The following is a 24,113-nucleotide window of genomic DNA, read 5'->3' as shown; positions in this document are numbered from 1 at the left end:
CACATTGTCCAGAAATGTTCGTGTTACGGACATGCACTTTGAGATTTTTACGGCCGTGAAGATCATGATCAAGATCATCTTCTGGGCTTTGGCGCCGCGTAGAATCGACAGTATATTTATCCGAATCTTTGGCATCTACCTACAATTTTACATTGCTCCGAAACAAAGAATTGTAACAACGCCATGTACTATGAATGCACGACGGCGCTTGAAATTAATTATAAACTAGTAATTAACGAGACAGTAATAACCAAGGCTCGTCAATATTACCAATATTTTACCTGAATGTGATAAAAATATTTAAAGATGGCTTTAGTACAATTATTGACTGAAAGTACTGAATGTAAAAGACCATGTGGGAAACCTAGGCATAGATAGCAGGATATGAAAATTAATCTCTGACAAGCAGGAGGCGAAGGTCAGAAGTAGATCAAACTAGCTCCAACAAGGTCAACAGCTGGTTTTATGAAGACAATAAACTTTTACCGACTGAATGACACCAACTTTCAAGAAATACCAGTCAATCACCAAGAAGATATGTTACAGTACATTTATTAGACACACACACAAAGCCGAGATAATTATATAATTACAAACTGCGTTTTCATCAAGTTTTGGTATCTAAACTATATCGTGTACTGCTTATATTTTCTTTGAAATCGACAAGGCAGTCAGTCACACACAGAAACAGTTAGCTCTCAGTGACGTAGAGAAGGGAACTCCTGGTAGTTCGCTTCCCTACGTACACGAGGTCCTGCTGTTACAGCAGAAGGCAGGTGTTAGTCTGTATCTAAACGGAAAGCATTAATTCATATGACGATTTAAATTAGCTCACATATAAGTCCTCAGAACTGACATACTAAAGAAACACTTATGTGTGATTCCTTCTGCGTTATTAATTTCGTTGCCTTAAATTTCACATTTTATGTATTTAATTTCAATATTTTTCAGACAGAATTATGAAACGAATCGTGAATCAAGTATTAGAGCCTTGCGTCTGTAGAACATACCCCTCAATAAGAATTGATGCAGAAGGAGAATAAAGTTTAATTTTACAATGTAGGTCTCAAATAGTTTTCCGTTTTCAAGGTAGTGAAGGTGTCGTTCGATATTGGTCTTCTGGGTTATAACGCCGTGTGGACTTGTTAGTAGATATCAGAGTTTAGGAGAAGAATAATGTCTCCATTTTAAGGACTTAAGATGGAGAAAGAATATTGTCTCGGCAAAGTTGGTATCCTTCTACTTACAAGTCCATACGGCGTTACAATCCAGAAAAAATCGACACTTTTCAAACAGAACTGGGACCGATATTTTGAAATTTTCCACGACACTGAATTGGAGCGGCTGATGAAAACATTAGAAGCTGGTACTGCGTCCTTTCCACTGAGACCTGTGCTGATTAATGTCGTTCATTATAAGTTAAAAATATCATTCATTGAAAGTCTTAAATTTTAGTACCAAGACATTTGAATGTCAAATGCCAAGTTGTTTTTAGTCTGAGAAAATTATTTCTGTTTGTATTCTACGTCCCACCCCTCGCTCCTGAAGTGTTTATCGACAATGCAGATAAGGAACTTGGCTCCGTATTCCTGCTTGAATGGCGGACTATGTAACTACAGTCGAACCGTAGCTTGACTGAGTCTTAGGAATAGTAAGTTGCTAGTGGGGAGGGTATAGTATTAAGTAGACTATAATCCATTATTTGGTAGCAGCTGTTCTAGTTGGTAACATGTGACGAGAACAAATTACAGAATTTTGGAATTTATGTGCAAATCATGAATTAATTTTTGTTGTCTTCTGGAAAGGGTTACCATATTTCCCGAGAGTTAGTAAGCCTTCTCAGAAGAGGAGGTCGTTCCATCTTAAGAGCTCTGCCTACACAAGATAGGAGGGAACACAACACCGAAAGTTGAGGACGAACACTCCATGCCATGAGAGGGATTCGAAACCACAATCCCAGTATCCAAAAGACCAAGACCCACGCCCTAATTTTATTTAAACCCTTCAAAACAAGGGCCCGCGCTATATTCGGGGTGCCAAAAATTTGGCAGAATGCGATATAACAACAGTTAATAAATAATTATCAAACGTTTCCTCCCTTAATCGCCTGAGAGTAAAATTGATCAAATATAAGACTTCCTGATTAAATCAAGGGAAGCATAGATACATTAAATTGTTATTCTGTTGTCTTCGATTGTAACTCATAAACAACAAAGTTCTTTAGTTGAATATAGTTGTAGAAAAAGGACAAACATAGATCTACCTTACAGTGACTTAGAAAATAAGTGCGGAAGAACATATACACTTTATTCTAAAATAAAGAAATTACTGAAGAACGGCTCATAGAAAGGAAAGTTCATTGTTTATATAGCTCGTCTAGTACTCTTAAAATGAATAAATCAATTGCTTCTGACACGCAGTCTACTTTTTTTTTTGTGGGGGGGGGGAGGTCCTACAGAATTCTAATGGCAGTACTTCTTGGAAGGGGTTTGAAGTGGGAGATTGAATGGTGATATTAGAATGTTTAAGAAGATAGTTGAGTATGTGGTGAAGTTCTAAACTTAACTGAACTGTCTCGGTGTCTTTCCAGTTGCGGGCTTTAGTGTTATCGACGTTTGCTTTTCCTGTTGTTATCAAAGAGTGAGTGATAACGAGATTCTTTCCTTATTATCGTAACAAATTAATTTGATGGCAGGCACTACTGCTTGGTATGGTACATTTCTTGGGTCATCTGTTATATCTCCTCGAGTGGCAGGACGACTAATTTATCGGGTGAAACGACGTGGAAGGAAATGTTCACGACCTATTTTTAAGTATCAGTGACACGAAGTAGAATGGCGCAAGTATTTTGAGGCTGGAGGGGAGAGAGTTGGGTCTAAAGTAGTTCTCCTTTTGCCCCCATACGTTAACTTGTGAGATAATATTAAGTCGATGAGATGGTTGTCTGACGTCACTGACCACTGCGAAAATGTCTCAACGCTTTGGTTATAAGTTTATACCTTTTTGTTATTTCTTTCTTCTTGGTATTTTTACGACTCATTTCATAAAAGCTCAGTGTAAAAAGATAGGATGGTAAGTAATAAACTGGAAAGCAGGTGCGAAGAAGTGGACATGACCTATCCCGGTGAATTGCCTGGAAGGACTGAGTAAAATCCACTACAAACGTAGAGATAATCTGCTGCTGGGACGAAATTTGAACCCGGGACCTCCCAAACAAGAGACAGGAGCGTTAACCACTCGATTCTGACGTTCGGGCTAATTCCGTATCAACCGAAAATGTATCCAGAGGGACTGAGGAATACCACGAAAATTATGAGACGGAACAACCGATCTCTGGGGCCTGGTTTCCAGGACACTGATGAGGTTCGTTGACCACGTTCAGTAACGTGATGGATGTGTGTTTTTTAAGTGGTCACGCTTAGTGGGTCACAACTGCTGGCAGGTATTGACTACGCGGCACTCGCCCCCGCATCGCTCCTCGCGCCTACTCGAGCGCAGCAGACTGTCCGCAGTGCACCACATTGCAGACACGTGTTCTGATGTCTCACGGCGTTGCAGTCACTGCATGCGCTGGCTATCCTCCCACAGCTTCACATATCGGTTACTCTCTCCTGTCTCTGGCGACATGTCTTCCAGTGGTTCCACGGATCGACACCCATTCATAAAATTGTATGTTAAACTAACTACATGAGCAATAGTCCTTCTTGAGAAACTGCCACTGATTCAGCTAGTCACTGCATTACGAGGTTTTTATGGAAACCAATGGCTCATTCCTGTCTTCGTCGGAGTCCGACACCTGTCCTTCTCCTGACCCCTATGAATTAAATCCTCAACTTTCCGCCTTATTTCCTCAAGATAAATTTTAATTTCATTTTTCCACCCACCCTTAATCCTTCCAAATAGCCTGTATGTCACTCATGCGCGCAATATGACTAACATATCTCGTCTTCCTCGATGTAAATGTATTAGTATCTTTGACTTGCACAAATTGTAGAGTTCCTCAATGTTCGGTCTTCTCCAGCCTCCTGTAACTTATCCAACTTGGGGGTCCATATGTTCTCCGCAGTACCCTGTTATCAAAACCCCTCTTCTTCCATTAACATTAGAAACCAATACTTGTTCAGATGGTCGAGGATTCCCTGCATTTTACGATGCATGAAGGTTCATTACCGTGTTTATAAGAGCCAGCTAGCGGACATCCAATTTGCTACCATTCAGTCCAGAAGCACAAACATTAAAGTCTACAAACTATAATTTAATCTGTTATTTTGATGAATAACAACGTCTTAAGAAAAAAGAACTGGCAAGACGGTCTAAGTTGTGCAACGATTGTATGCAGGTCTACATTTAAACGTCTGTGGGGAACGGTTTCTTCGAAATGTAAGCATGTAATGGTTTAGATTCTTGTTATGAGCACACAGTAGGCCTACTGCTGAAGTTGTCACATGGGTTGTACGATCGTTTCACTAAGCGTTCTTATTGTTCCAGGTGGAGTATCTGCTCAGCTGTTGCAGTGTAGAGGACACTGCGTATGTATTTTTGCCAGTGTGCATTCTGCATCCAGTTCATGCAATATTATCAGTACCTGGGACAGTGCTGCGCCATCCAATGTGTTTACAATGAGCAATTCTGACGCCAGCAATTGGTCTTGGCCTGGGGGCTTTGCCAGTGCGCGCTCTGTCGTCCACAGAGAAGACAGGTGGGGCGCGGGAACGCGGCGTCCCGACGCCCCCGTGTGATGATGACGATGGCCGAGACCCAGGTTGAATCTACTGCGGCGGCGACGGCGACAACAGCAGCAGCAACAACTCAGAATCTCGTGCAGACAGACCAGCGACATGGTGACAAGAATTTCAGCAACAATAACCACCCATACGCCACTAATAACAACTGCAGAAACAACAAGCAGGGGAAAAGAAAGCGTCTGAGTCAGGTGGTAGACAAACTCGCGATTCAAGTGTCCTGCACAGGGCAGCGGTCACCGAATAACAACGCCCACAATAACAACAACAACAACCATATCGACAAGAATGAGTTCAGAGCGCCGGCCCATGTTCTGAAGACGCCGGAACACATGTTCAGTGGTCGCCACCCCGAGCCTCAGGACCAGGCCGGACGAGACATGGCGCCCCACCACGGTGAAGAAGAACTCCGCTGTGATAGCGCGGACAGAGAGCGTTATCACTACGGCGCCATCTCGAGCGAAGTAGAGGACGTGTTTTGTCCAGCGTCCTCCTCCGACAAGTCGCCCAACTCATCCAGAATGAGTTTCAGCCCACTGAATATTAAAGACAGTAGTACTGAAGGGAAGATGGATGGTGGAAACATCTGCATCCCTCCTCCAGCGCTGTCACTAGTCCGTAATTTTGTTGAGCCTCCTGCAGAACATGAGAAACAGCATTTCAGTCTTCAGCCCAGCTATTCTGGTTATCCCTGCACTTTATGCCCGATAGGTAGTGGCCTCTTTCCACAAGCCCAAGACAGATTGTTCTCGCCTTCTTTCGTTGATCCTCAAACCCCAAAGTCTCCAATAGTTGCTCCTACACAGAGTTTCGAAAGCTTCCTGCAAACCAAGTACCCAGATGTATTCCACAAACGGAACCATTCGGATTCGGACCTTCCGGATTGGTTGGAGAAAGGGAACGCAGTGAGTGGGGCGCAGAGTCCAGGAACAGTGCTGGGGCAGCGCGGCAGAACGATGTCTCATCCTCCCACTTTACAGCAAATGTCTCACCATGGAAAAGGAGGCTCGCTGGAGTCGGAACATTCTTCGCTGCAAGATTCACCGCTGGATCTGTCCATGAAGGGGAGTCGTGAGCGAGTGGCGAGAAATGCAAGATCGGACTTCGTACCGCCTCCACCCAAAGAGCTGCCTCCACCGCCGATGCAGTTGCTGCCACCGGGTTATCTTTCGCCGCGGGGAGTCGTCACTGTGCCCATCGTGAAAGGAGACGTTGCATCTTCCACCACGAAGGAGTCTGTGGCAGTGCGCTATAACATTGAGGTGTCTCCCGTAGTAGAGGAGATGCCACCCGGTGCTGACGTGGCATACGTGTGCCCCCACTGTGGCCAGATGTTCAGCCTCCACGATCGGCTAGCTAAGCACATGGCTTCGAGGCACAAGACGCGACAGCATACCCCTGATTCTTCCGCCAAAGCTTACCTCTGCGGCATGTGCAAGCGGTCGTTCGCGCGCAGCGACATGTTAACTCGACACGTACGCCTCCATACGGGTGTGAAACCTTACACGTGCAGGGTTTGCGGACAGGTTTTCTCGCGCTCGGATCACCTCTCCACGCATCAACGCACGCATACGGGCGAGAAGCCGTATAAATGTCCACAGTGCCCATACGCTGCGTGCCGACGGGATATGATCACGCGGCACATGAGGACCCACGCGCGATATGAACCAGGTAGTGGCGGTGGTCACTCTAGCTCCGAAACTGTCGAGGACCACGTGATCACTTCTGATATATCACTTTCTCCCTCTCAGGCGCTCAGCTCATTGTCCGTGCACTCGCCCATGGACACTTCTTCTGTCGAAGATGATTGTGACTGACGTACATTTTACGCCATGTTTACTGCATGGCAAAAATCTCCCGTTTAACACGTGAGAACCAGTAAGGCAGCGCACCAGTATATTTGTAGCTGCATGATAATTACAATAGTGTAAATGGCATTGTTCATCTTGGTCCCATCCGTAGCAAACAGGTATTTAAAGGTTGGGCAGGACATTCTCACAACCTTTATAAAAAAGTGCTTTTCTGAGTAAGATTTACAGTTTGTATGAGTGGGAGTTTTGGACCAAAATGTACATTGACATGCGTACAGTGACCTCTGCGCCGAAAAGAATGTGACACTCCTTGAGTTGTATGCCCGTAGAATGTAAGCAAGCGAATTGTAGGTTTACGTTAAATATGATGAATGCTCACCGGGGTTCATGAATGTACTCTAATAAGAGGAGGTTGTGATGAGGCTGACACTTAAACCAATCGGTTTCTTCGCTTGGAATTCGGGAAGTTTTAACTTTGTTTCATTGATGTTGTCATGTTAAGTTTCTTCGATGGTATATGGCAAGAAATTGTTGACTCAAACTCACGTGTACAAAATACACCGTCGGCCGATTGTAACAACTGCGGTTTATCATTGTATATACATTTTTTTAAAAAAAGGTGCTTTGTTTCATCAAATACCATACTCTCCACAAGAATGTTTCTTCCCCGATGGGTTGTTAAAATATAATCCCGTTCATAACTATGTGAATGACAAGCCAATTTTTTATATTATTGCATGCTTTTATTAATCTGTTCTCACTTATATTAGTGCCTCCTCCCCCATAAATATAGATTCGACTGTTTTGCGCTCTGGAGCTCAAAATGGCGTAACAGTAAAGGCGCAGATTTACGCAACTCGCTTTCAAGTACTATAACTAGATTCTAATTGCCAGTTTTCCTCCTGCAGTAAAACTTTTTCAGTTTAACTTCCAAAACGTCCATGTGGCTTGTACGTTATACACCTATAGATGGACAATTACTTGAGAAAACTATGGAGGGGTGGCACATTGATTAAAAACAAAAGTAAATATATCTAGCAGTTACAAAACGCTTGTCCAAACTTGAATCTCTTTACTTGAAACTAATAATCTCGAACCCTTACAAAGACATCTTGCTCTACAAATAGTATTTTTACTGTGCCCGCGTCTTTTTGTGTTGGCCGTCTGTCATGTCACGTGTTGGTTGTTTTTAGTGTAGAATTTTAATAAGCCGTGATATATCTTCCTCTGCTACTGCTGATGGACGAAAGCAATTGTAGTTGGTTTTTGTTTTTTGGGCTCGTGGTAAGGCCTAATTTGTAACGCGGCGGTTAAAATCAAATCTTGTTAAGGTATTTTGCTGAACCAGATTTTGAAATGCTTTCCAATTTTCCTCTTTTATTTATAACTGTTATCAAGCGGTTTTGATGCAAGCAGGAAACGCTTAATATTATAACGTCGCACTATGCAGAAGGTGATAAACCAATCAAATTAAACTACATCTCCGTTTCCACATCTATAAATAAACATTAAATTGTACAAAAGCTACTGTATTTCATGTCTCCAATTTTGCTTTCAGTTATGGAGCTTAATATAGTGAAAATATTTCTGTCTACCAGAGACTCTTCATTGATTTCATTTCGCAAATTATAACCGTCTTCGATCCCTTTATTGTCCTCCACTTGACTTACAGATTTGTAAATGTTAGTGCCAGTAGCAGATGGGAAGCCTGAGGTGAAGAGACCGCTGGGGAGACCTAGACGTAGATGGGAGGATAATCTCAGGCGGGATCTATGGGAGATAGGAGTTGAAGGAGACTGGATTTTGTTGGCCCGGGACAGGGTCCGGTGGGGGCTTTGGTTAATTAGGGCCGTTTCACACTGTCGACCGGTCGCCGGCGACCCAATCGCTGAACGACCAAAACCATCAGCGACCAAACGAGGAAACCAGCGCAGACAGAGGCCTCAGCCTCAGTACTTTGGAAGCATTCAAGCAGTATGGACGTCGAGGAGATCACTATAATGATAAAAATTCGTTCCACTAAAAGAAACAGGAAAAAGAGTAGTAGAAAACATTAGGTGCACCCTTTTTTCAACTCCCTATTTGCATAATTGGGACTTCCAAGGTCCGAAATGGCTCTTCGTGACTCTACGGCCGAAATAAATCTTTTTGTATCAAAACGCATGACATACCGATCACTTGAGTGACATGAACAGGACGGGAGAAAACAAGAAACAATGGATATGTCACGTCTTTGAGCTCTGGTCGCTGACTGAGTCGCCCGCAATGTGAACACGTGATTGCCATCTATGTATCTCGTGGTCGTTGGTCTCCTGTGCGTCGCTCAACTCTTGTTGGTCGACGGCGGCCATTGGTCGTGGTCGCCCTCGTGTGTAAGCTCGTACTTAGCTTTTCTACCTGGTGGTCGTTCAGCGACCGGTCGTCAGTGTGAAACGGGCCTTAGGTGAGGAACCTTCGGGTTTGGTAAGCCATCTAGTTAGTTAGGTAGTTAGTGCTATAGTTAGATAGCAACATCCTAAAATGGGGTTAGCACTTTTAAGTGACACATTTTGAAATGGTAAATAGTCTGAAATTAAGTGGAAGAAATTATGGAACGTTCAAAGAAACAAAAAACAGTATTATAATGTAGGTTGCACCATGGCACAGCTCACTTTCGAGATATAAAAGTATAAAATCTTGAAGGAAATACCTTGCCTGTTTGAAGCCTTTATTCTTCCATAATTTGAAGTGAAATGTTACAAAGTTCCCTCCAGTCTTTGATAACTGAGTGAAACTCTCCAATATTGTACCAACACAAAATAAAATGCCAAAATTATAATAAAGCTCTTATTGTTCAACTTAACATCTCCACGTCATGGAGGACGCCAGAGGCCAGCACAAGTCAGTGATGTTTACAGCCGCGACGCGTCTCGACCTTGCTAACTCCTTATCGATTTTCGAGAGAGGAAATAGGGAATCGGGTCACTCTCGTTAATATGTCAGGAGCAAGGTCATTTGTCTATAGAATTTAATATTTATTGTTAGTGTTCGCAAAGCTTAAAGTGGTTTTTTGTTCATTACGAGCTTTTTTTTGGCACAAGATTTGTGTATGTAATTCGGAAAAAATAGTCATCCTCATTTTCTCGCCTCATTAAAAATTATTTCACAAAGTCAACTGTGTGTATTACACCGATGTTTCAGATAATCCATTTCTATATTAAACCGTTGGACAAAACTATTATTATCTACACCTTAGACCTTTACGTTATATATCGTCATTCAATATGTGGAGTTAAAAAAACCATTTTAAAGTTTCTATAAGCTATTGTGTTCAAATAAAATCTGTTGTTTTTACAACGCGCTAAACTGTAGTGTTAAAATATTATAAAATTCACGAATTAAAATTATATTCCAAATAAGCATCACTCCTTTCTTTTAGGTTTTATGCGTCAGCTTTTTTTTTGCTTTAGACTTTGCTGTTCACTGGTTTTATGCTGTTTACATAAAATTAAGTTATGAGAATCAGCCTATACGTTACTATTCTACTCGTAATTCAACTCCAGCGTTAAAATATTACGTATTTATATGTTTTTGAACTTCAGGTCTACTATATTTGATTTACGTGTCTTTGGCTATTCACTGGACCTGTAATGTAGCAGTACCAAAATTTTCCCACTTCCCCTCCACTTTACCAGAACGATTTCTGGCGTTTCTCGCTAAATTAAACACAAAATTATGATCTGTAACAGGCCAATAAATATGACTACGAAGTTGGCTGTCTTCTGGGTTGTAACTCTATATATTCTGGTAGAAGTTTACCAGCGTTTCAGAGGTTTTTAATGCTTCCATCATCAGGGCGACCAGTTATCATTTGAAATGTTGGTGAAATTCAACCAGAATATATAGAGTTACAACGAAGAAGACAGCCATCTACCAGTCCTGCCTGCCTATTACGCAATTCCAGTGTCCACCTTTGGCCGCGGCCATTTGAGTATCTCGTCTTTGAGCGCAAGAAAAGTGTCACCCACGAAGACCAAGTCGACTTTAAATGATACATACTAGAAATTGCTTCTGATTACTTAAGTATAGAAGTTAGGTAATACTAGGCAACGGCCCACTAAAATCCGTATAAGGGACCAGCATGATTTATTCTGTTAGAAATCGATAAATCACTCAGCCCAATTGATATCTATTATAGACCTTGTGCTAAAAATTCAATCACTGTGCGTCACAGATGACGACCGTGTAGGCTCGGATATTGGGGCGTGAACATCACAACGTAAAGGATACCGTATTGAACGTGATTAAAGTTTTATACGAATTCTGGCAGCCGTTAATATGTCAAATACAAGGCCGAACTGCGAGGTTGTCCACACACGTTGAACTGGATTAAATTTAACTTACACTCTGACTGTCATGTCTTTTGACCGTTAAGACGTCGAAAGCAAGGCTGAACTGCCCACAACTGGCACAAAGTCCTATATATTAGTTGCCGCGCGGAAATAATGAGTATTGCTGAATGTATGGACGTTAAGATTGGAGAAGTTTTCTCTTTCATAATAAAGTGAAGTCAAAATTTGTTATGTCAATATGAAGCAACCCTCTGAAGCCGGCGATTATGTAAATAATATTTAATAATTCAGTCCGTACCACAAAGAAAACACGACACGTCTCTGTTACATATATCAACTTTTTAATTCTGTTTAAGGAAATAATCGCTGTTTACAGTGGGAATCATACAAAACACACAAATAAAAATTAATTATTACCGATCGCTGAAGCAAGTGGGGCACACACTATTGGACTTTGAACGGTTAATTTAACTTCTGAACGATTTATGCAAGTAAAGCTAATGAGTACAGCGTTCTGCAAAATATTTTGAGTTACGTATGATTTAAATTCTTTCAGTGTTTAAAAGCTAGGCGGTTACGGGCTACGAAAAATTTATTGTCTGTGTAAGCGTCATGTTATGTAAGGAGAATGTATTTCATTTTATGCTTTTAACACTGGAAGTGTGTCACATTTTTCTATTAATTTATTTTTTTCGTCGGGTCATGAATGAAATGACTGAGGAGTGTGGTTATATTCTGGGTTGTTGCGTCGTATAATCTGGTAGAAGTTTACCGACGTTTCAGATGTCCTTGCTGCGTCCATCGGGGCTATAAGTGGCTAATCAGACTACACGAGGCAAAAGCCCGGAAGACAACCAACTTCATACTCGCTGCCATGATCACCTGAATGCTTACTGAAATATATATGGCATTTTCTTCTTGCAGAAACGTGGTACAAAAATTTCTTTCCCCTTTTCGGTTTGAACGAGACTAAGTGACAAGAGTCTTTTAAGAACAGACTGGATTATTTACATTTTTATTCAGCTCTTCTAGATTAAAATAATCCGATATTTTCTTAACTTCTATTTTAATACCCATAAGGATTCTCTCTGTGGTGGCAATTTATAGACGACTATTCAAGCCATTAATATGTACTCTGTTATTAAAATAGATTGATATGTAGAAGCGTAATTATGCCACATGTTAATTAGTGACTTAACCGAACTGCAACTAGTAGATTCACAAGAGTTATTTCATTTTAAGCGTAACCTGCCTGCATAAATGTAAATATTTGTAAAAATGAATATGTCAATGAACATTCCCTATAACGACAAACGAACAAATATTAGAGATTAATATCAGTAATATGTCTTTATGTCATTTTTAAACATTACTCAATGCTAAGATGCAAGATATTTTGCTCTCTAATGAGACTGCTTGATGCTATTTCAGTTTAGCGCATTGTCAAACTGTTGAATCCTTACGCATACTTTAATTGCATTGCGAAATGTAGGGACTTCAGAAATGTGACATGAAATCATAACAGAATTAACACATGCTCAACCAAAACAGTTAAGTGTAAGAAGATTTCCGCCTTGCTCGTTATAACGTTCATCTAACCACGGAAATAGCATCAAGAAGGCCTTATGTGGCTACAACTTTTACCCATTGCTTATTGTGCCAAATACAATGAACGGACAGTTGTATTTTCGCGTGCAACAATTACTTCCCGTTGAAGATTAAATATGCCAGTGTTTTAATTCAATTTATAAGGTTATACCACCTTTTTTGCACTTTTTACGTGTTTAATTATTTAATAAACTTTAATCCCTATACGAAAACTAATTTACCTTTAAATTAGCAATGATTCTATGTCTGTCTATGCGAAACAGAACGAGATGGATGAAACAACACTCCGAAGAACGTGCCACACTGTTGTGCCATTTCAAGCAGACATTGTTATTATTTTATAGTTATGTGACCTTTCCCACATAGGAGATTAATTGAAAACAGTAATCAATGATATAGGGCATTATTAGATGGTTTAAACATGGCGAGTTGTGATTTATATATATATTGCTTATATACTCTTACGTATAGCTCTCTAAAAATCGATATGTTGAGTGTTTAACCTACCAGAGAGAGAGAGAGAGAGAAACAAATAATTTTCATTATGAGTGTAAGTAATTATTTGCTGTTCGTTCATAATCCTCTATTCGTCAGTTGTAAAATGTCTTTCATTTTGGCTTCCTGTCATGTTCACACGTTGGAAACCATGTTGAATTTTTCAGTGTTGTCTTACGGATCGGTTGATATGAGAGGAATAAATATTTGTGCCAGATTAGTGTAATACATAATAAGTTATTTTGTTACCCTTTTTGAAACCTTCTTTCAGGGAAGGTATATTCTTATTGTAAATTTGGATTTACTGCCAATGTACATTATCGAGGTAGATTGTTTTAAGGTAAATATTTTGATCATCAAACTTGTTCTTTATTATTTATGTCATCCAATATATTTTCATGATTCATAATGAACATTAATTATTAATTTCTTTGTTTTATTATAAAAATTGGCTGCATTTTTAATATGCCTCAAAGAGTACAAAACGATGATACCAGTTTATTAATGATGTTATGTTGTAGTAGAAATTGTTAGCATCTATGGACATACATGTTTTTTCCCCAATAATTAAGTGTTTTTACTCCTTATCTGTTTGCAACACCGCCTTCCTCTCTCCCTAACAATTGTCACCACTCCGTAGCACTTTGTTCGTGAAGAACATATTTCTGAATTTGTGTCCAAACATTATATTTAAATTATAATGAGGCCTACATTGTAATATTTGTAACTTACTTGTAACATATCATGACTTGTTGGTTGTTAAATAATGTGAAGCCTTTGGCTACAGAAACAAGTGACATTTGCCTACTTTCACGGCCAACTGGAAGTTGGAGCGAACGTTTTCTTGGAGGGGCGATCACTTCTGTTGGCTAGCGAAGTGATAATTAATTCTGTCTCTAGCCAACGAGTGAAACAAACGACAATACACTCATACGCGATTTTCATGCTGTATTTATTAAAAGCTGTTTGTCTCTTTAAATCTTGGACAGTGGGAAAGAATAATGGTGCTAAAATTGTCCACGATATTTTTGGGAGAGGAATGTAACATGATAATTCTAAGCGTTAAAGATTGAATTGTGGGAGAAATAGTGTAATTTTTGAGTAGAAATTACTACATTTCTTATATTGTGCCATTTATAAACTTAAAACTACAATTTTATCAATTTATGGCATATTTCTTAGTATCTGAAACTGTAATCCGTAAGTGCATACTTATAAGAAGATAAAAATAATAAAAAGTCTTTCAGTAGCAACTTCTTTCTACATACAATTAGGAATCTAGCAGCTGAAATTTGTTACTCCATATATTTTCCACGTCGTTTGCTCAATTACTGTCAACTTTTGCCTGTTACATTTTATGGAGTGAAACGCTTTCTTTTATACATCACACCCGATTTGAACTTTCACATTTAAAACACAATATTCAAATTATACACTTGAACTTGCCAACTTATAATTTGTTCTTAATTAAAAATATAATAGCCTATATAACTGATTATTAATTTGCAGGGAAATCGAGTAGGGACGGTATTCTGTCGGGATTTAAATGTTAAAAGTGTACCTGGGAACCGAAAGATTCTGTGATGATGTTAAGTAGTTGTTCTCTTTGTATATTGTAATCAGGGTCTATTTTTTATTTTTTGAATTTGAAAGTACAGAGAGTTGATAACACAAGGAGGCACATTAAGAATTTAGATGTTAATTTGATGTGATTTGTTTTAAATGTCTGAATAATAACCTTAATTTCACAAAACTGAAATCAACTGTAATTTTATTCTAATACCACACTTCCCTCTCAATATGTAACTGTATAGACTGCGCATTTGAAATGTGGTACATATTAATGTATTCCCGTCTTTCATGAATTTACCGCAAATCTGTATTTTCTTCACACGATATATCTTTTCACTACACCAAGGATCGGATACTTTTTTGCAAAATATCTTACAGTTCTCTCGAGATGCATTTCTCCTAAAGTATTCTACGTATAGGAAATGCTGTCCTATTTGTCGGTCATAATCTGCGTTATGGCATCGCGTTGTTTTGTAGGCGCTTACAAGTGTTTCGTAAGTAAAGTGGTGTGGGACATTTATACAGGAATAATATGACCAATGGGTACAGAAAAAAGTAGTTGGCATAGATCCCATGTAATGTGCAACTCCTACTATGTCCTTACAAGGATCTAAATTTAAGGATGGCACTGTGAAGAACCGGGGGGGGGGGGGGGGAGAGTAGCGATAATGAAATTTGCCCCTGTCATTTTTGTCCTTTCCCATTGGTTACCCTTCTCAAAACAAGATACTAAATCATTCCACCCTGAAGATGGTGGCGACACATTGGTAACCACCTACAAAACTAGACGTAATCATAACCCAGGAGACCACACTCAACAATTTCACCGCCCTGAGAATCTCTGATATCTCATTTCTTTATTCGTTACTCTGACTAAAAACTAGATCGATTTTCAAAAAAATTTAGAATGTGCAGAATATTAACTCATTGAGATTCTCAAACTGTTACGTTGGTCTATAGCACAAGAAATATATGTTTTGCTACAGCTGCTTCCATTTACCAGTGTTTCAACTCTCACTGTTCGCCGAATTTCTGTACAGTCTCAACAGCAAGGCCTACTGAATTTGTCTGAAATTTGGCCGGGAGGCGAATGTTTTAATAGACAAAACACGAATTGCTCTAAGCTCAAATTATAGTCATGAGCAGTATTTTATTGTTAAGCACTATGAATATTTACAAATTATATAATGATTTGAAAGCCGTCAAAAAATCTTGTCCCAGTTAACTATACATTGCGTCTTCATGTAATTAGTGGTTAGTAAGAAGTGGACATGATTATGCCCTTCTAAGTTTTGTCGCCTCTTAGATGGAGACTATGTTTCTTAGAAACGTTGGCATCTACTGACGAGTCTGTATTGTGCCAGAACCCATCATCACCGCCTTGAAAACTTAAGATATCACAAGAAGTGAATATAATCCGCCACTGCCAGTATAAACTGTGTTTAATTCTGCCGAACACAAATTTTCCAGGGATATAGGAGCTTGGCATTACTAATGGGTTACATTAAAATCACAAGTACAAGTAAATGTTCTGATGATACGTACATCTGTGAACTTATAATTGGAGTATACAGGGAAGCTTATTTTCACGTAAAGGGGAGTGCTATTACCTAAAAAACAAAAGCGTATTAATATATTATTTATTTATATAAAGAATATAGTTTAGTGCTATAATGAAACCGATTACACCTTTCAGATATCTTTTACCATCTCTTTTCGCTTGTGTTTGTTTTCATTAAAGACTGCATAGTTGTCAAAATTTTCGGTATCTCTGTAGTATTAAACACCTGTTACTGTAAAACACAGAAAAATTATTTCGGTATTTGAGATAATTCATACCAAAATTCGCGTCTCACAGAAAATGGCAGAATACTGGTACACTGGTAAAACATTCCGTTATCTCTGGAAAGTAAGACCATAGAACAGTACCGAGACAGTTTTGTGCCTTCCACCAAATGTAAAATTCTTAACGGATGTGAAAACTCGACATGCAATTTTTGTGAAAGACGCATCATTTCAACATTGATCTAAACAATTGTGTGTGTTAGTCCCAATCAAGCAGTACACTGTTATATCCTCTGTCCTAAATAAGGGATATAATCTCTGACACGGCACTTACTTCGGCTTAAAAATAGTTGTTCTACGTTTGATAAAATGTCAGTATTTAACATTTGTAAGTTTATAAAACAATATCGTTAAGGAATGGTCGTTGCTGTTGAGGCTAGCAAAACCCTTGCGTGATCATTTGTTAGTTGTTACAATTTTAAATGGTCTACTAAAAGCATTGGATGTCTCTTATCTGATTTGTCAAGTGTCCAAGTTTTGTTTGGAAAATTTATTAATGGAAAACAATTTTATTGAATCATATTTGTACAGTATTATGAAGATCTGGTTGATGTATTTTATGTTAAAACATTGTGTAATTCGATAACTAGGATGATGGTTTGCGGGTGGATTAGACTAGCTGCCATGTTTATGTTGGCAGAAGCTGCGTGAACATTATCCACACCGAGTTTCTTAAAATTTGCTCAACGTTTATCTTCTATATACATATATATTCTCTCTGTCGAGCTTGTATTTGAGAATGCCGTATGTAATGTATAATATTTTCAATAAATGATTCTTTGTGTATATGCACATCAGTAATCCTTTTATCAAACTTCATACCTTCCTCACACTTGAAGCATGGAGAGACAGTACGTTTGCTGTAACTTGCGCCCTATTTCATCAGCTGTTTCGAAGTATTACGATTATTATAGTTTACTGTTATAAAATTATGTAATTCTCTGGCAGTATAAACCGGGTGTTCAACACCGCTAATACAAAACCCGCCAAATGGACAATAATGTGAGTGATTTCTAATTAGTTTCATCCTCACAGCCAAATTAAATGCGATCCATCTTAATATATCGTTATTCCATTTGTTTCTCGGTTTTAAAAGTAGCCGTCTTCCAACAAGTTTACTTATCAAAGTTTCGCATTTCTAGTCCCCATTCTAGCTACATATTTGGCCCATCGTAACTTCCTTAACATCAATCTCAATGAAAATTGAAGAAGACGAGATAAATAAGGATTCTCGACATTTAGAGTTTAAGAAGTACCCATGAGACAGCCATCTTTGGACTCACCGCCGTCAAAACCTCAAATCCCACTTAAGAAGTAATTTCTTTTAAACGTTATCAGTTTTGTGGGCTTCTAATGTTTAAAATACACAAATCAATATGCTGCTTCTATCTATTGATAATTAGTTCTGTTAATAACATATTTCTGAGTTTCTCTCTACATATGAATTGAGGACAAATTCGATAAGATGAAATAAACAGATTTGTGTCTAAGATAAATGATCATAATAAATTACAAATTTATAAAGAATGTATTTGGAAGAGTTGTGTACTCCGCGAGAGTATCCCACATGTTTCTACTATTTTTCTGTTCCCACTCGCATATGACTTTTTTCGTGCGAGTTAGGACTGCGCTTTCCTAGTGCGCACGAATCCAGTCCAACAGTTCAATTACAAACTAACCTAACCTATACTGACTGGGGATGCTAAAACGTTTCCCAGTGGAAGCGAAACTGTTTCTCCCACGATAACAGATGTCACAACGTAAAAATGCGATACAGCAGATGCGCGAGTTCCTTGCTGCTTACAAAGTTTCAAATTCCCAGCGTTAACACGGAACTTTACAATAAGTCTCTCAGTGCTTATGGAGCGTTACCCAACACAAAAGAGCACCAGATAATTACAAGCAATTCGCATCTCAAGTAAGAGGATTTCTTTCAGCTCTCCTTTACACTTTATTTTCAATGTTTTGCTGAGATAGAACTCATTGCACGCCACGGTACCCTACGTGGCCATTCTCCTACGGAACAGATACGAGTAACTGGGCATGTGACGGCAATGTATTGTCGTCATTCACATCTATTTACTTCAGAGATCTTACCGTCACGCCCAAATACATCTCACCGAAGTAAAATGGCGAGATATATTTATGTTATAAATAAAAGTAGAAAAAGTAAAGCTATCCCACTATAAGCCATGTAGGCGCTTGGGGGGGGGGGAGGTGGTATAGTTTCCACTCATTCTTGACCTCGGCACTAAACGGGGGTGAGTGGTCAGCATCACGACCCGGCCGCGATTTACCCCCGCGAAAGGACCCTGTACCCATTGGATAGAAGGCTGGGTGGACGCTGAGTCTTCAGGAAAAATCCTCTGACCCCGGTCGGGCATCGAACCCCGGTCGTCCAGTCCGTAGCCAGTCACTATGTCATAAATATAAATAAATTATTTAATAACACTGCATGTTACAAAGTTTTAAGTCCAAGAGATCTGTCCTCAGATTGTAGATTAGGATTTAGAATTTTCAGTAGGGTATTGAACATTCGGATTAAGTGAAAAGCATTTCTAAGCTTTATTGAACATCTCTTGCTAAAGTTCTTACTGTACGAGTTCTTTCGTATAGATCTTGTGATGGGGGATTAACCCCATATCATGAGTCCAACTATGCAATTTTCAAAATTTCGCCATCTTATAAATAATTTTGTAAAGAATAGGCCTGAAGACACAATTCTTGTTAACTTGTCCTTGTACCTAACCACAGCACCATAAAGTAGTAATGGCAAATAAATGCAAGTAAAGTTCCATTTATTCTTAACATAGGCTGTTTTATTCCGTGGGAAAACGCGACTGGTACCCATGTAATATAAGAATGGGCGGACCTCAGTGTCCAACGGATAAATTCCAGCCACTGTCACTTATTCAGCTATCGATAAAATAACAACTACGTTCCACTCAGCCATTTAATGTTATCGATATGGCAAGGAATGCGATTATAATAAGGGCAATGACCTCTCAGCTGCTACCACGTCTTGTAACAAAACGATGCCTTCCCACGCCTGAGTGTGACCTCATCAGATCTGAGGGGCAATCACTTTTATACTGACCGTACCAAAATGGTTATTTTCGAGATGCAGTGTGCATACTACTGCTAGTTCTGTTTCCCACAATAAGTTCCTGACCGCAGAAAGGCAACAAGTGCTGTTTTCTCTTTCAATATAATTCTACACCTTCGGTTCCACACACGAGTTAAGCACTCATCGTAAGATAGAAATGTTGTAAACAAAGCAAACATTTCTGTCCTTGTTTGCTTGATATCTACAAGTAGCTAGTTCCACACTAGAAATCAATAATGGATATATTCCACGTACTCGTTCTATGACTAGTCGTGGAAAGATTGTGAGAGTCTAATACAGATATCAGAACAATGTTAAAACATCCACAAATATAGGCTTACCTGTATTAAATCCTGAAGTTGGTCGACGCTGACCGAAACACACAAGAGCAATTTTTTTAATTCTTTGAACCCGGAATAGGTCAATAGTATAATTTGTATTGATGAAAGATGATAAAATTGATCACAACTTACAGATCGGCACAATCAATGGATTCTGCACACTACAACCCACTTGAAACACTTCGGTAATTGCAAACGTAAAATCTTACAACTCACATTTATCACACACACACAAAACCATTTATAATATATATTTATATTAAGTATGTTTTACTCAATTTAAAACAATTCGTCTGATAGAAATATGTTTACAAATCAAACACATGAAAACAACGCTACACGAACTGCGTCTCGCATACGACGAGATGTAGCGAGACAGCCGCTGAGAACAGAAATGAACCAAGATTAATATAAAAGGGTTTGGCTGCTTGATTTGTCATACTATCACAGAGCTTGAGTCAGGTAATCGACACACTACCACCCCTCCGCTCTGAATAACCACTGACCTTGGAGACGAACAGCATGTGCTGGACTGTTTCGTGCAGGAGCTAAGCTCAGTTGCAAAGAAAACTTTCCTTGCTTGGACATAATACAAGTTGACTGTCGTAAAATGTTCACGAAACGCTACTTTTACCTAACAGTTTAGTGTTGTATTAAAGACTTGGAATATAAAAGTGTAGATGATTGAAGTTTTTCGGCTGGGGAAAATGAGATAAACGACGAAATCTTCAGTGAGGATAGCAAGTAACCCGGCCGAGATTCGAACTGCGCATCTCCCAGATACAAGTCAGAAGTGTTGCAGCTTCAGTTGGCTTTCTCGATGATGAAGGATACAACGGGATACGACGGTAAGTGTTTCATAAATATATACATATTAGTGCATTCCTTGAATCCATAATTTAGTAAATAACAGGTTGTGGAATTTGTCATAAAGATTTCATACACAGTAATGAACTGTTTCAAATAAATCAACACACATAAAGTAAATAAATTTTACTACCCATTTATGCTACAGAAAGGCAAGAAAACCTTACAAAAACATGCGTCAAACATTAGAAATTCACAAAAAGAGTAAAAGGAGTGAGCATTTAAGTAAATTTTTAATGCTACTTTAAATTGTGACTTTTTATTCATAAGACTTGTGAGACTAGATGGTAGACTGCTGAAAATTTTGATTCCTGTATAGAATGCACTTTTCTGAAAGCATCAGAGTTCGGCAATAATTGATCCATGAACCTGATATTTATTCCTTGTGGTAACACTGTGTACAGTGGAATTCGTCAGAATATGTTCTTCGATATTCACAGTGAATTTCATTAATGAGAATACGTAATCACATATAAGATATAAAATCTGTAATCTCTTAAATATTTTTACTAAATTTATAGCTTTGATGCCACCATTTATTCTAATAATTTATTTTTGTAAAGTGAATATCTTTTTGCTGTTAGATGAATTTCTCCCCCTCCCCCAAATTATTCCATACTTAATTATGGATTGAAAATAGGCAAAATAAACTTATTTGAGAGTGTTGCTGACATGAAACATAGATCTAACCACATAAAATGCTCCATTTAACTTCAGAACCATTAGATCAATATGATTTTTATAATTTATGTGGTAATAAATTTGTGGTACTTATCGGGACACATCGCCTTAAAAATAGGTTAGGTTAGGTTAGGTTAGGTTAGGTTAGGTTAATGTGTGTGGATAAATGACATATACTTGAAAGTTATTATACTCAATAAATGACAAATTATTTTATTTTATTTGGATATGCATGAGATGTTAATTGTTGTTACAACCTGTCTCCGTAGGCCAAAATTCGCTTATAGATTTTAGAATAATTTTAAAAATATCGCCGTTATCATTTGTACGCCGCCACATGAACTCAGCTAAATATGAATCCAGATTATGTCGGGCCGTGCCTCTCTCTTTTTTATTCCGCCATTTAGCTAATCCCCATAGTCTTTCTATTGTTTGGGTGTGTGCACCGGATTCCGGATCAACAAAGTTGTGGTTGACAGGTGTTCTACAAGATTGTTTACCGGACCTCCATTTCACTCTATCACTGAAATATAGTTTCATAATGTGATTACCTCGCTTTTATTGTTTTGCAGTTTGAGAAAAAAATTCGCCTTTAGGGGATTTTATTTAAATGTCTTCCATCTGTTAAACAGAATATGAACCATTTTTCGGCTGTTGCTTTAATGCCATTAATATGTAATCAGTTAATAAAATTTCGTGTTTTTCACAGTCAAAAAGCTTTTGATAAATCATTGAATATTCAACCAACATGCATTTCTTGGTTAACTGACATTAACACACTTTTGTTTGAAAGATACAATTTCAGCTGATACATTTTTTCTGAAACCAGCACGTTTTGTTAGTTTGTGTATGATGGTTTAATCTATTGTGCATTACCTTCTAAAGCAATTCAGAAAAAGTAGTTAGTAGTGAAATTGGACTGTAGTTTGTTATACTAATCTTGTCACCTTTTTTGTACAGTGGTTTTATATTGAGATGGTCTGGGAAAATGCATGTGTATAGAAAGTGATTAGAAATGTGAGCTAATGGGTGTCTAATTAAAAGTGAATACTCTTTCAAAAATTTACTTGTTACTTCATTATAACGTGATGATTTTTTTATTTGAGAGAATGTATTATACTTTTTATCTCAGTTACAACGGTTAAAATAATTTTAATACCAGGAAAGTTCACAGAAAATTCGTCTTCTAAAAATGAAATAGCATCTTCACTCCCCCCTGATGTAATTTAGACTTTCAGTAATTGTTTAAAAATATTGAAAGCGCTAGAAACTATTACTGGTTTCTTTATATCTTCTTTGTTTACAACGAGAGGTGGCATCTGTTCAGCAAAAATTTATGACACACCTAAAGACATTATCAGTCGTCTTAATATAATTAAAACACGACGTTTCGGAGGTTGGAATCCGTATCTTCAGGTACAACCTACTAAGTTCGTCCCAATCGACAGAGTTATCTCAGGAATTAAAGTCTGCGGAAGTGAAAGGACGTGAATGAAGTCGCGTCCTTCCTTCCCTTAGGGAAATTTTGAATTTGAATAAAATTTCCTTTCCTAGTCATAAATTTTACCCGAAACAAGTGTGGACTATGACCACATTTCTGATGGCAGTTTTCTTAATTCTGTCACATGAAGTTGAAGAGGTTTCTAAAGCTGTTATATTTATAACTATAAAGATAGATTCAACAGAAGTAGGAACAAAATATGATAATTTTACCTTCCAGAAAACCTTACACCGAATAATGTCTTAGTAATGATTTGGGCGAGGCGATCGTGAGGGAATGCATTTCATCTCGTTTTCAGCCTCGAGACAGATATCTGGTTTACAAAACACGTTTCTGAAGCTTTTTCGCATCTGCGTGAAATATGGATACGAGACTTGATTATCGATGTTTCTGAAGCAATGAAAAACTCTGGATTTTTTTATCTGTGTAATTTAATATTTTTAGTTGGAGGCCACATTAATTTCAAATCATGCGTGTGATGGGCTTCCGGTCTCGAGGGCATAACGCAGAGATACACTGAATCATCACGCAACAATAAAAAAGTTCTCAGGGGTGTCGAACATCTTCCTGACAAGTATAAGAAAGAAATGTACAAAGAATTAAATGACTGATATTTCACGACAAGTCGGTCTACTTCGAGGATAGAATTTATAGTACGATTCTTATGCAGGAAAATTTAATTTCACCTCCACCAATATATTTCCTCATTTTATAAGGAAATTTTAGGCTACTCGTTGAACTAAGTGATGGTTTTTCATGAAACGTTGCACAAAAATTGTGACACATGACGTCATAAAGCCTCTGCACTTTTTAATTTTATACCGAAACTCTAATTGGTCTTTGGCTTCAGACGTGTTTACAACACCGGTCATTGTATGGCACTCATGTTGTGTGATCAAATATATTTAAACTTACGCAACCTTTTGTAAAAATATGACTTACTTTTTTGTATAAATCACAGCACTGGACATGAAAACTTAAGACAGAGCGGTAACGTAAAGATTGAATGATACTATTAAGACAGATATTAGAAAAATAGGTCGTGTGAATGTTAAGTGAAGGAAATGGTTTACGGTCAGGACTTGCTAGACCATTGGTACATAAGAATGTTGTATGGAAAACGTCGGCCTAATTCCTGATGTCGCTCTGCTGTGTAGGTCTACCTGAAATCTACTTTGCTACGCATTCCAGGCAACAAATACACGTCTTATGT

General features: G+C 38.4%; 1 protein-coding gene across 6 annotated transcripts in view; it reads left to right on the top strand.

Moving 5' to 3' along the window:
- The window catches only part of klu (zinc finger protein klumpfuss), a 214,985-nt gene that overhangs the window by 69,389 nt on the left and 121,483 nt on the right, over positions 1–24,113 (top strand). For 4 of the 6 annotated variants that reach the window (XM_022061212.2, XM_022061209.2, XM_022061211.2 and 1 more), the window contains one exon: positions 4,489–17,196. The exons of 1 other annotated variant lie outside the window; for it this stretch is intronic. In XM_022061212.2, the coding sequence (XP_021916904.1) occupies positions 4,739–6,559 (1,821 nt within the window). In that variant the 5' untranslated portion in view covers positions 4,489–4,738 and the 3' untranslated portion in view covers positions 6,560–17,196. Of the gene's footprint in view, positions 1–4,488; positions 17,197–20,309; positions 20,700–24,113 lie in introns of those variants that run through there. One more of the 6 variants, XR_015534730.1, reaches the window with a different exon arrangement.

Source organism: Zootermopsis nevadensis, unplaced genomic scaffold, assembly GCF_977971745.1.
Source record: "Zootermopsis nevadensis isolate Lab colony 2312 unplaced genomic scaffold, Znev_1.0 Znev_ptg000011l, whole genome shotgun sequence".
In the NCBI taxonomy this organism is placed as follows: Eukaryota; Metazoa; Arthropoda; class Insecta; order Blattodea; family Termopsidae; genus Zootermopsis; species Zootermopsis nevadensis.
Note: the sequence above shows the minus strand (reverse complement) of the source record. Positions and strands in the feature narration are given on the sequence as shown.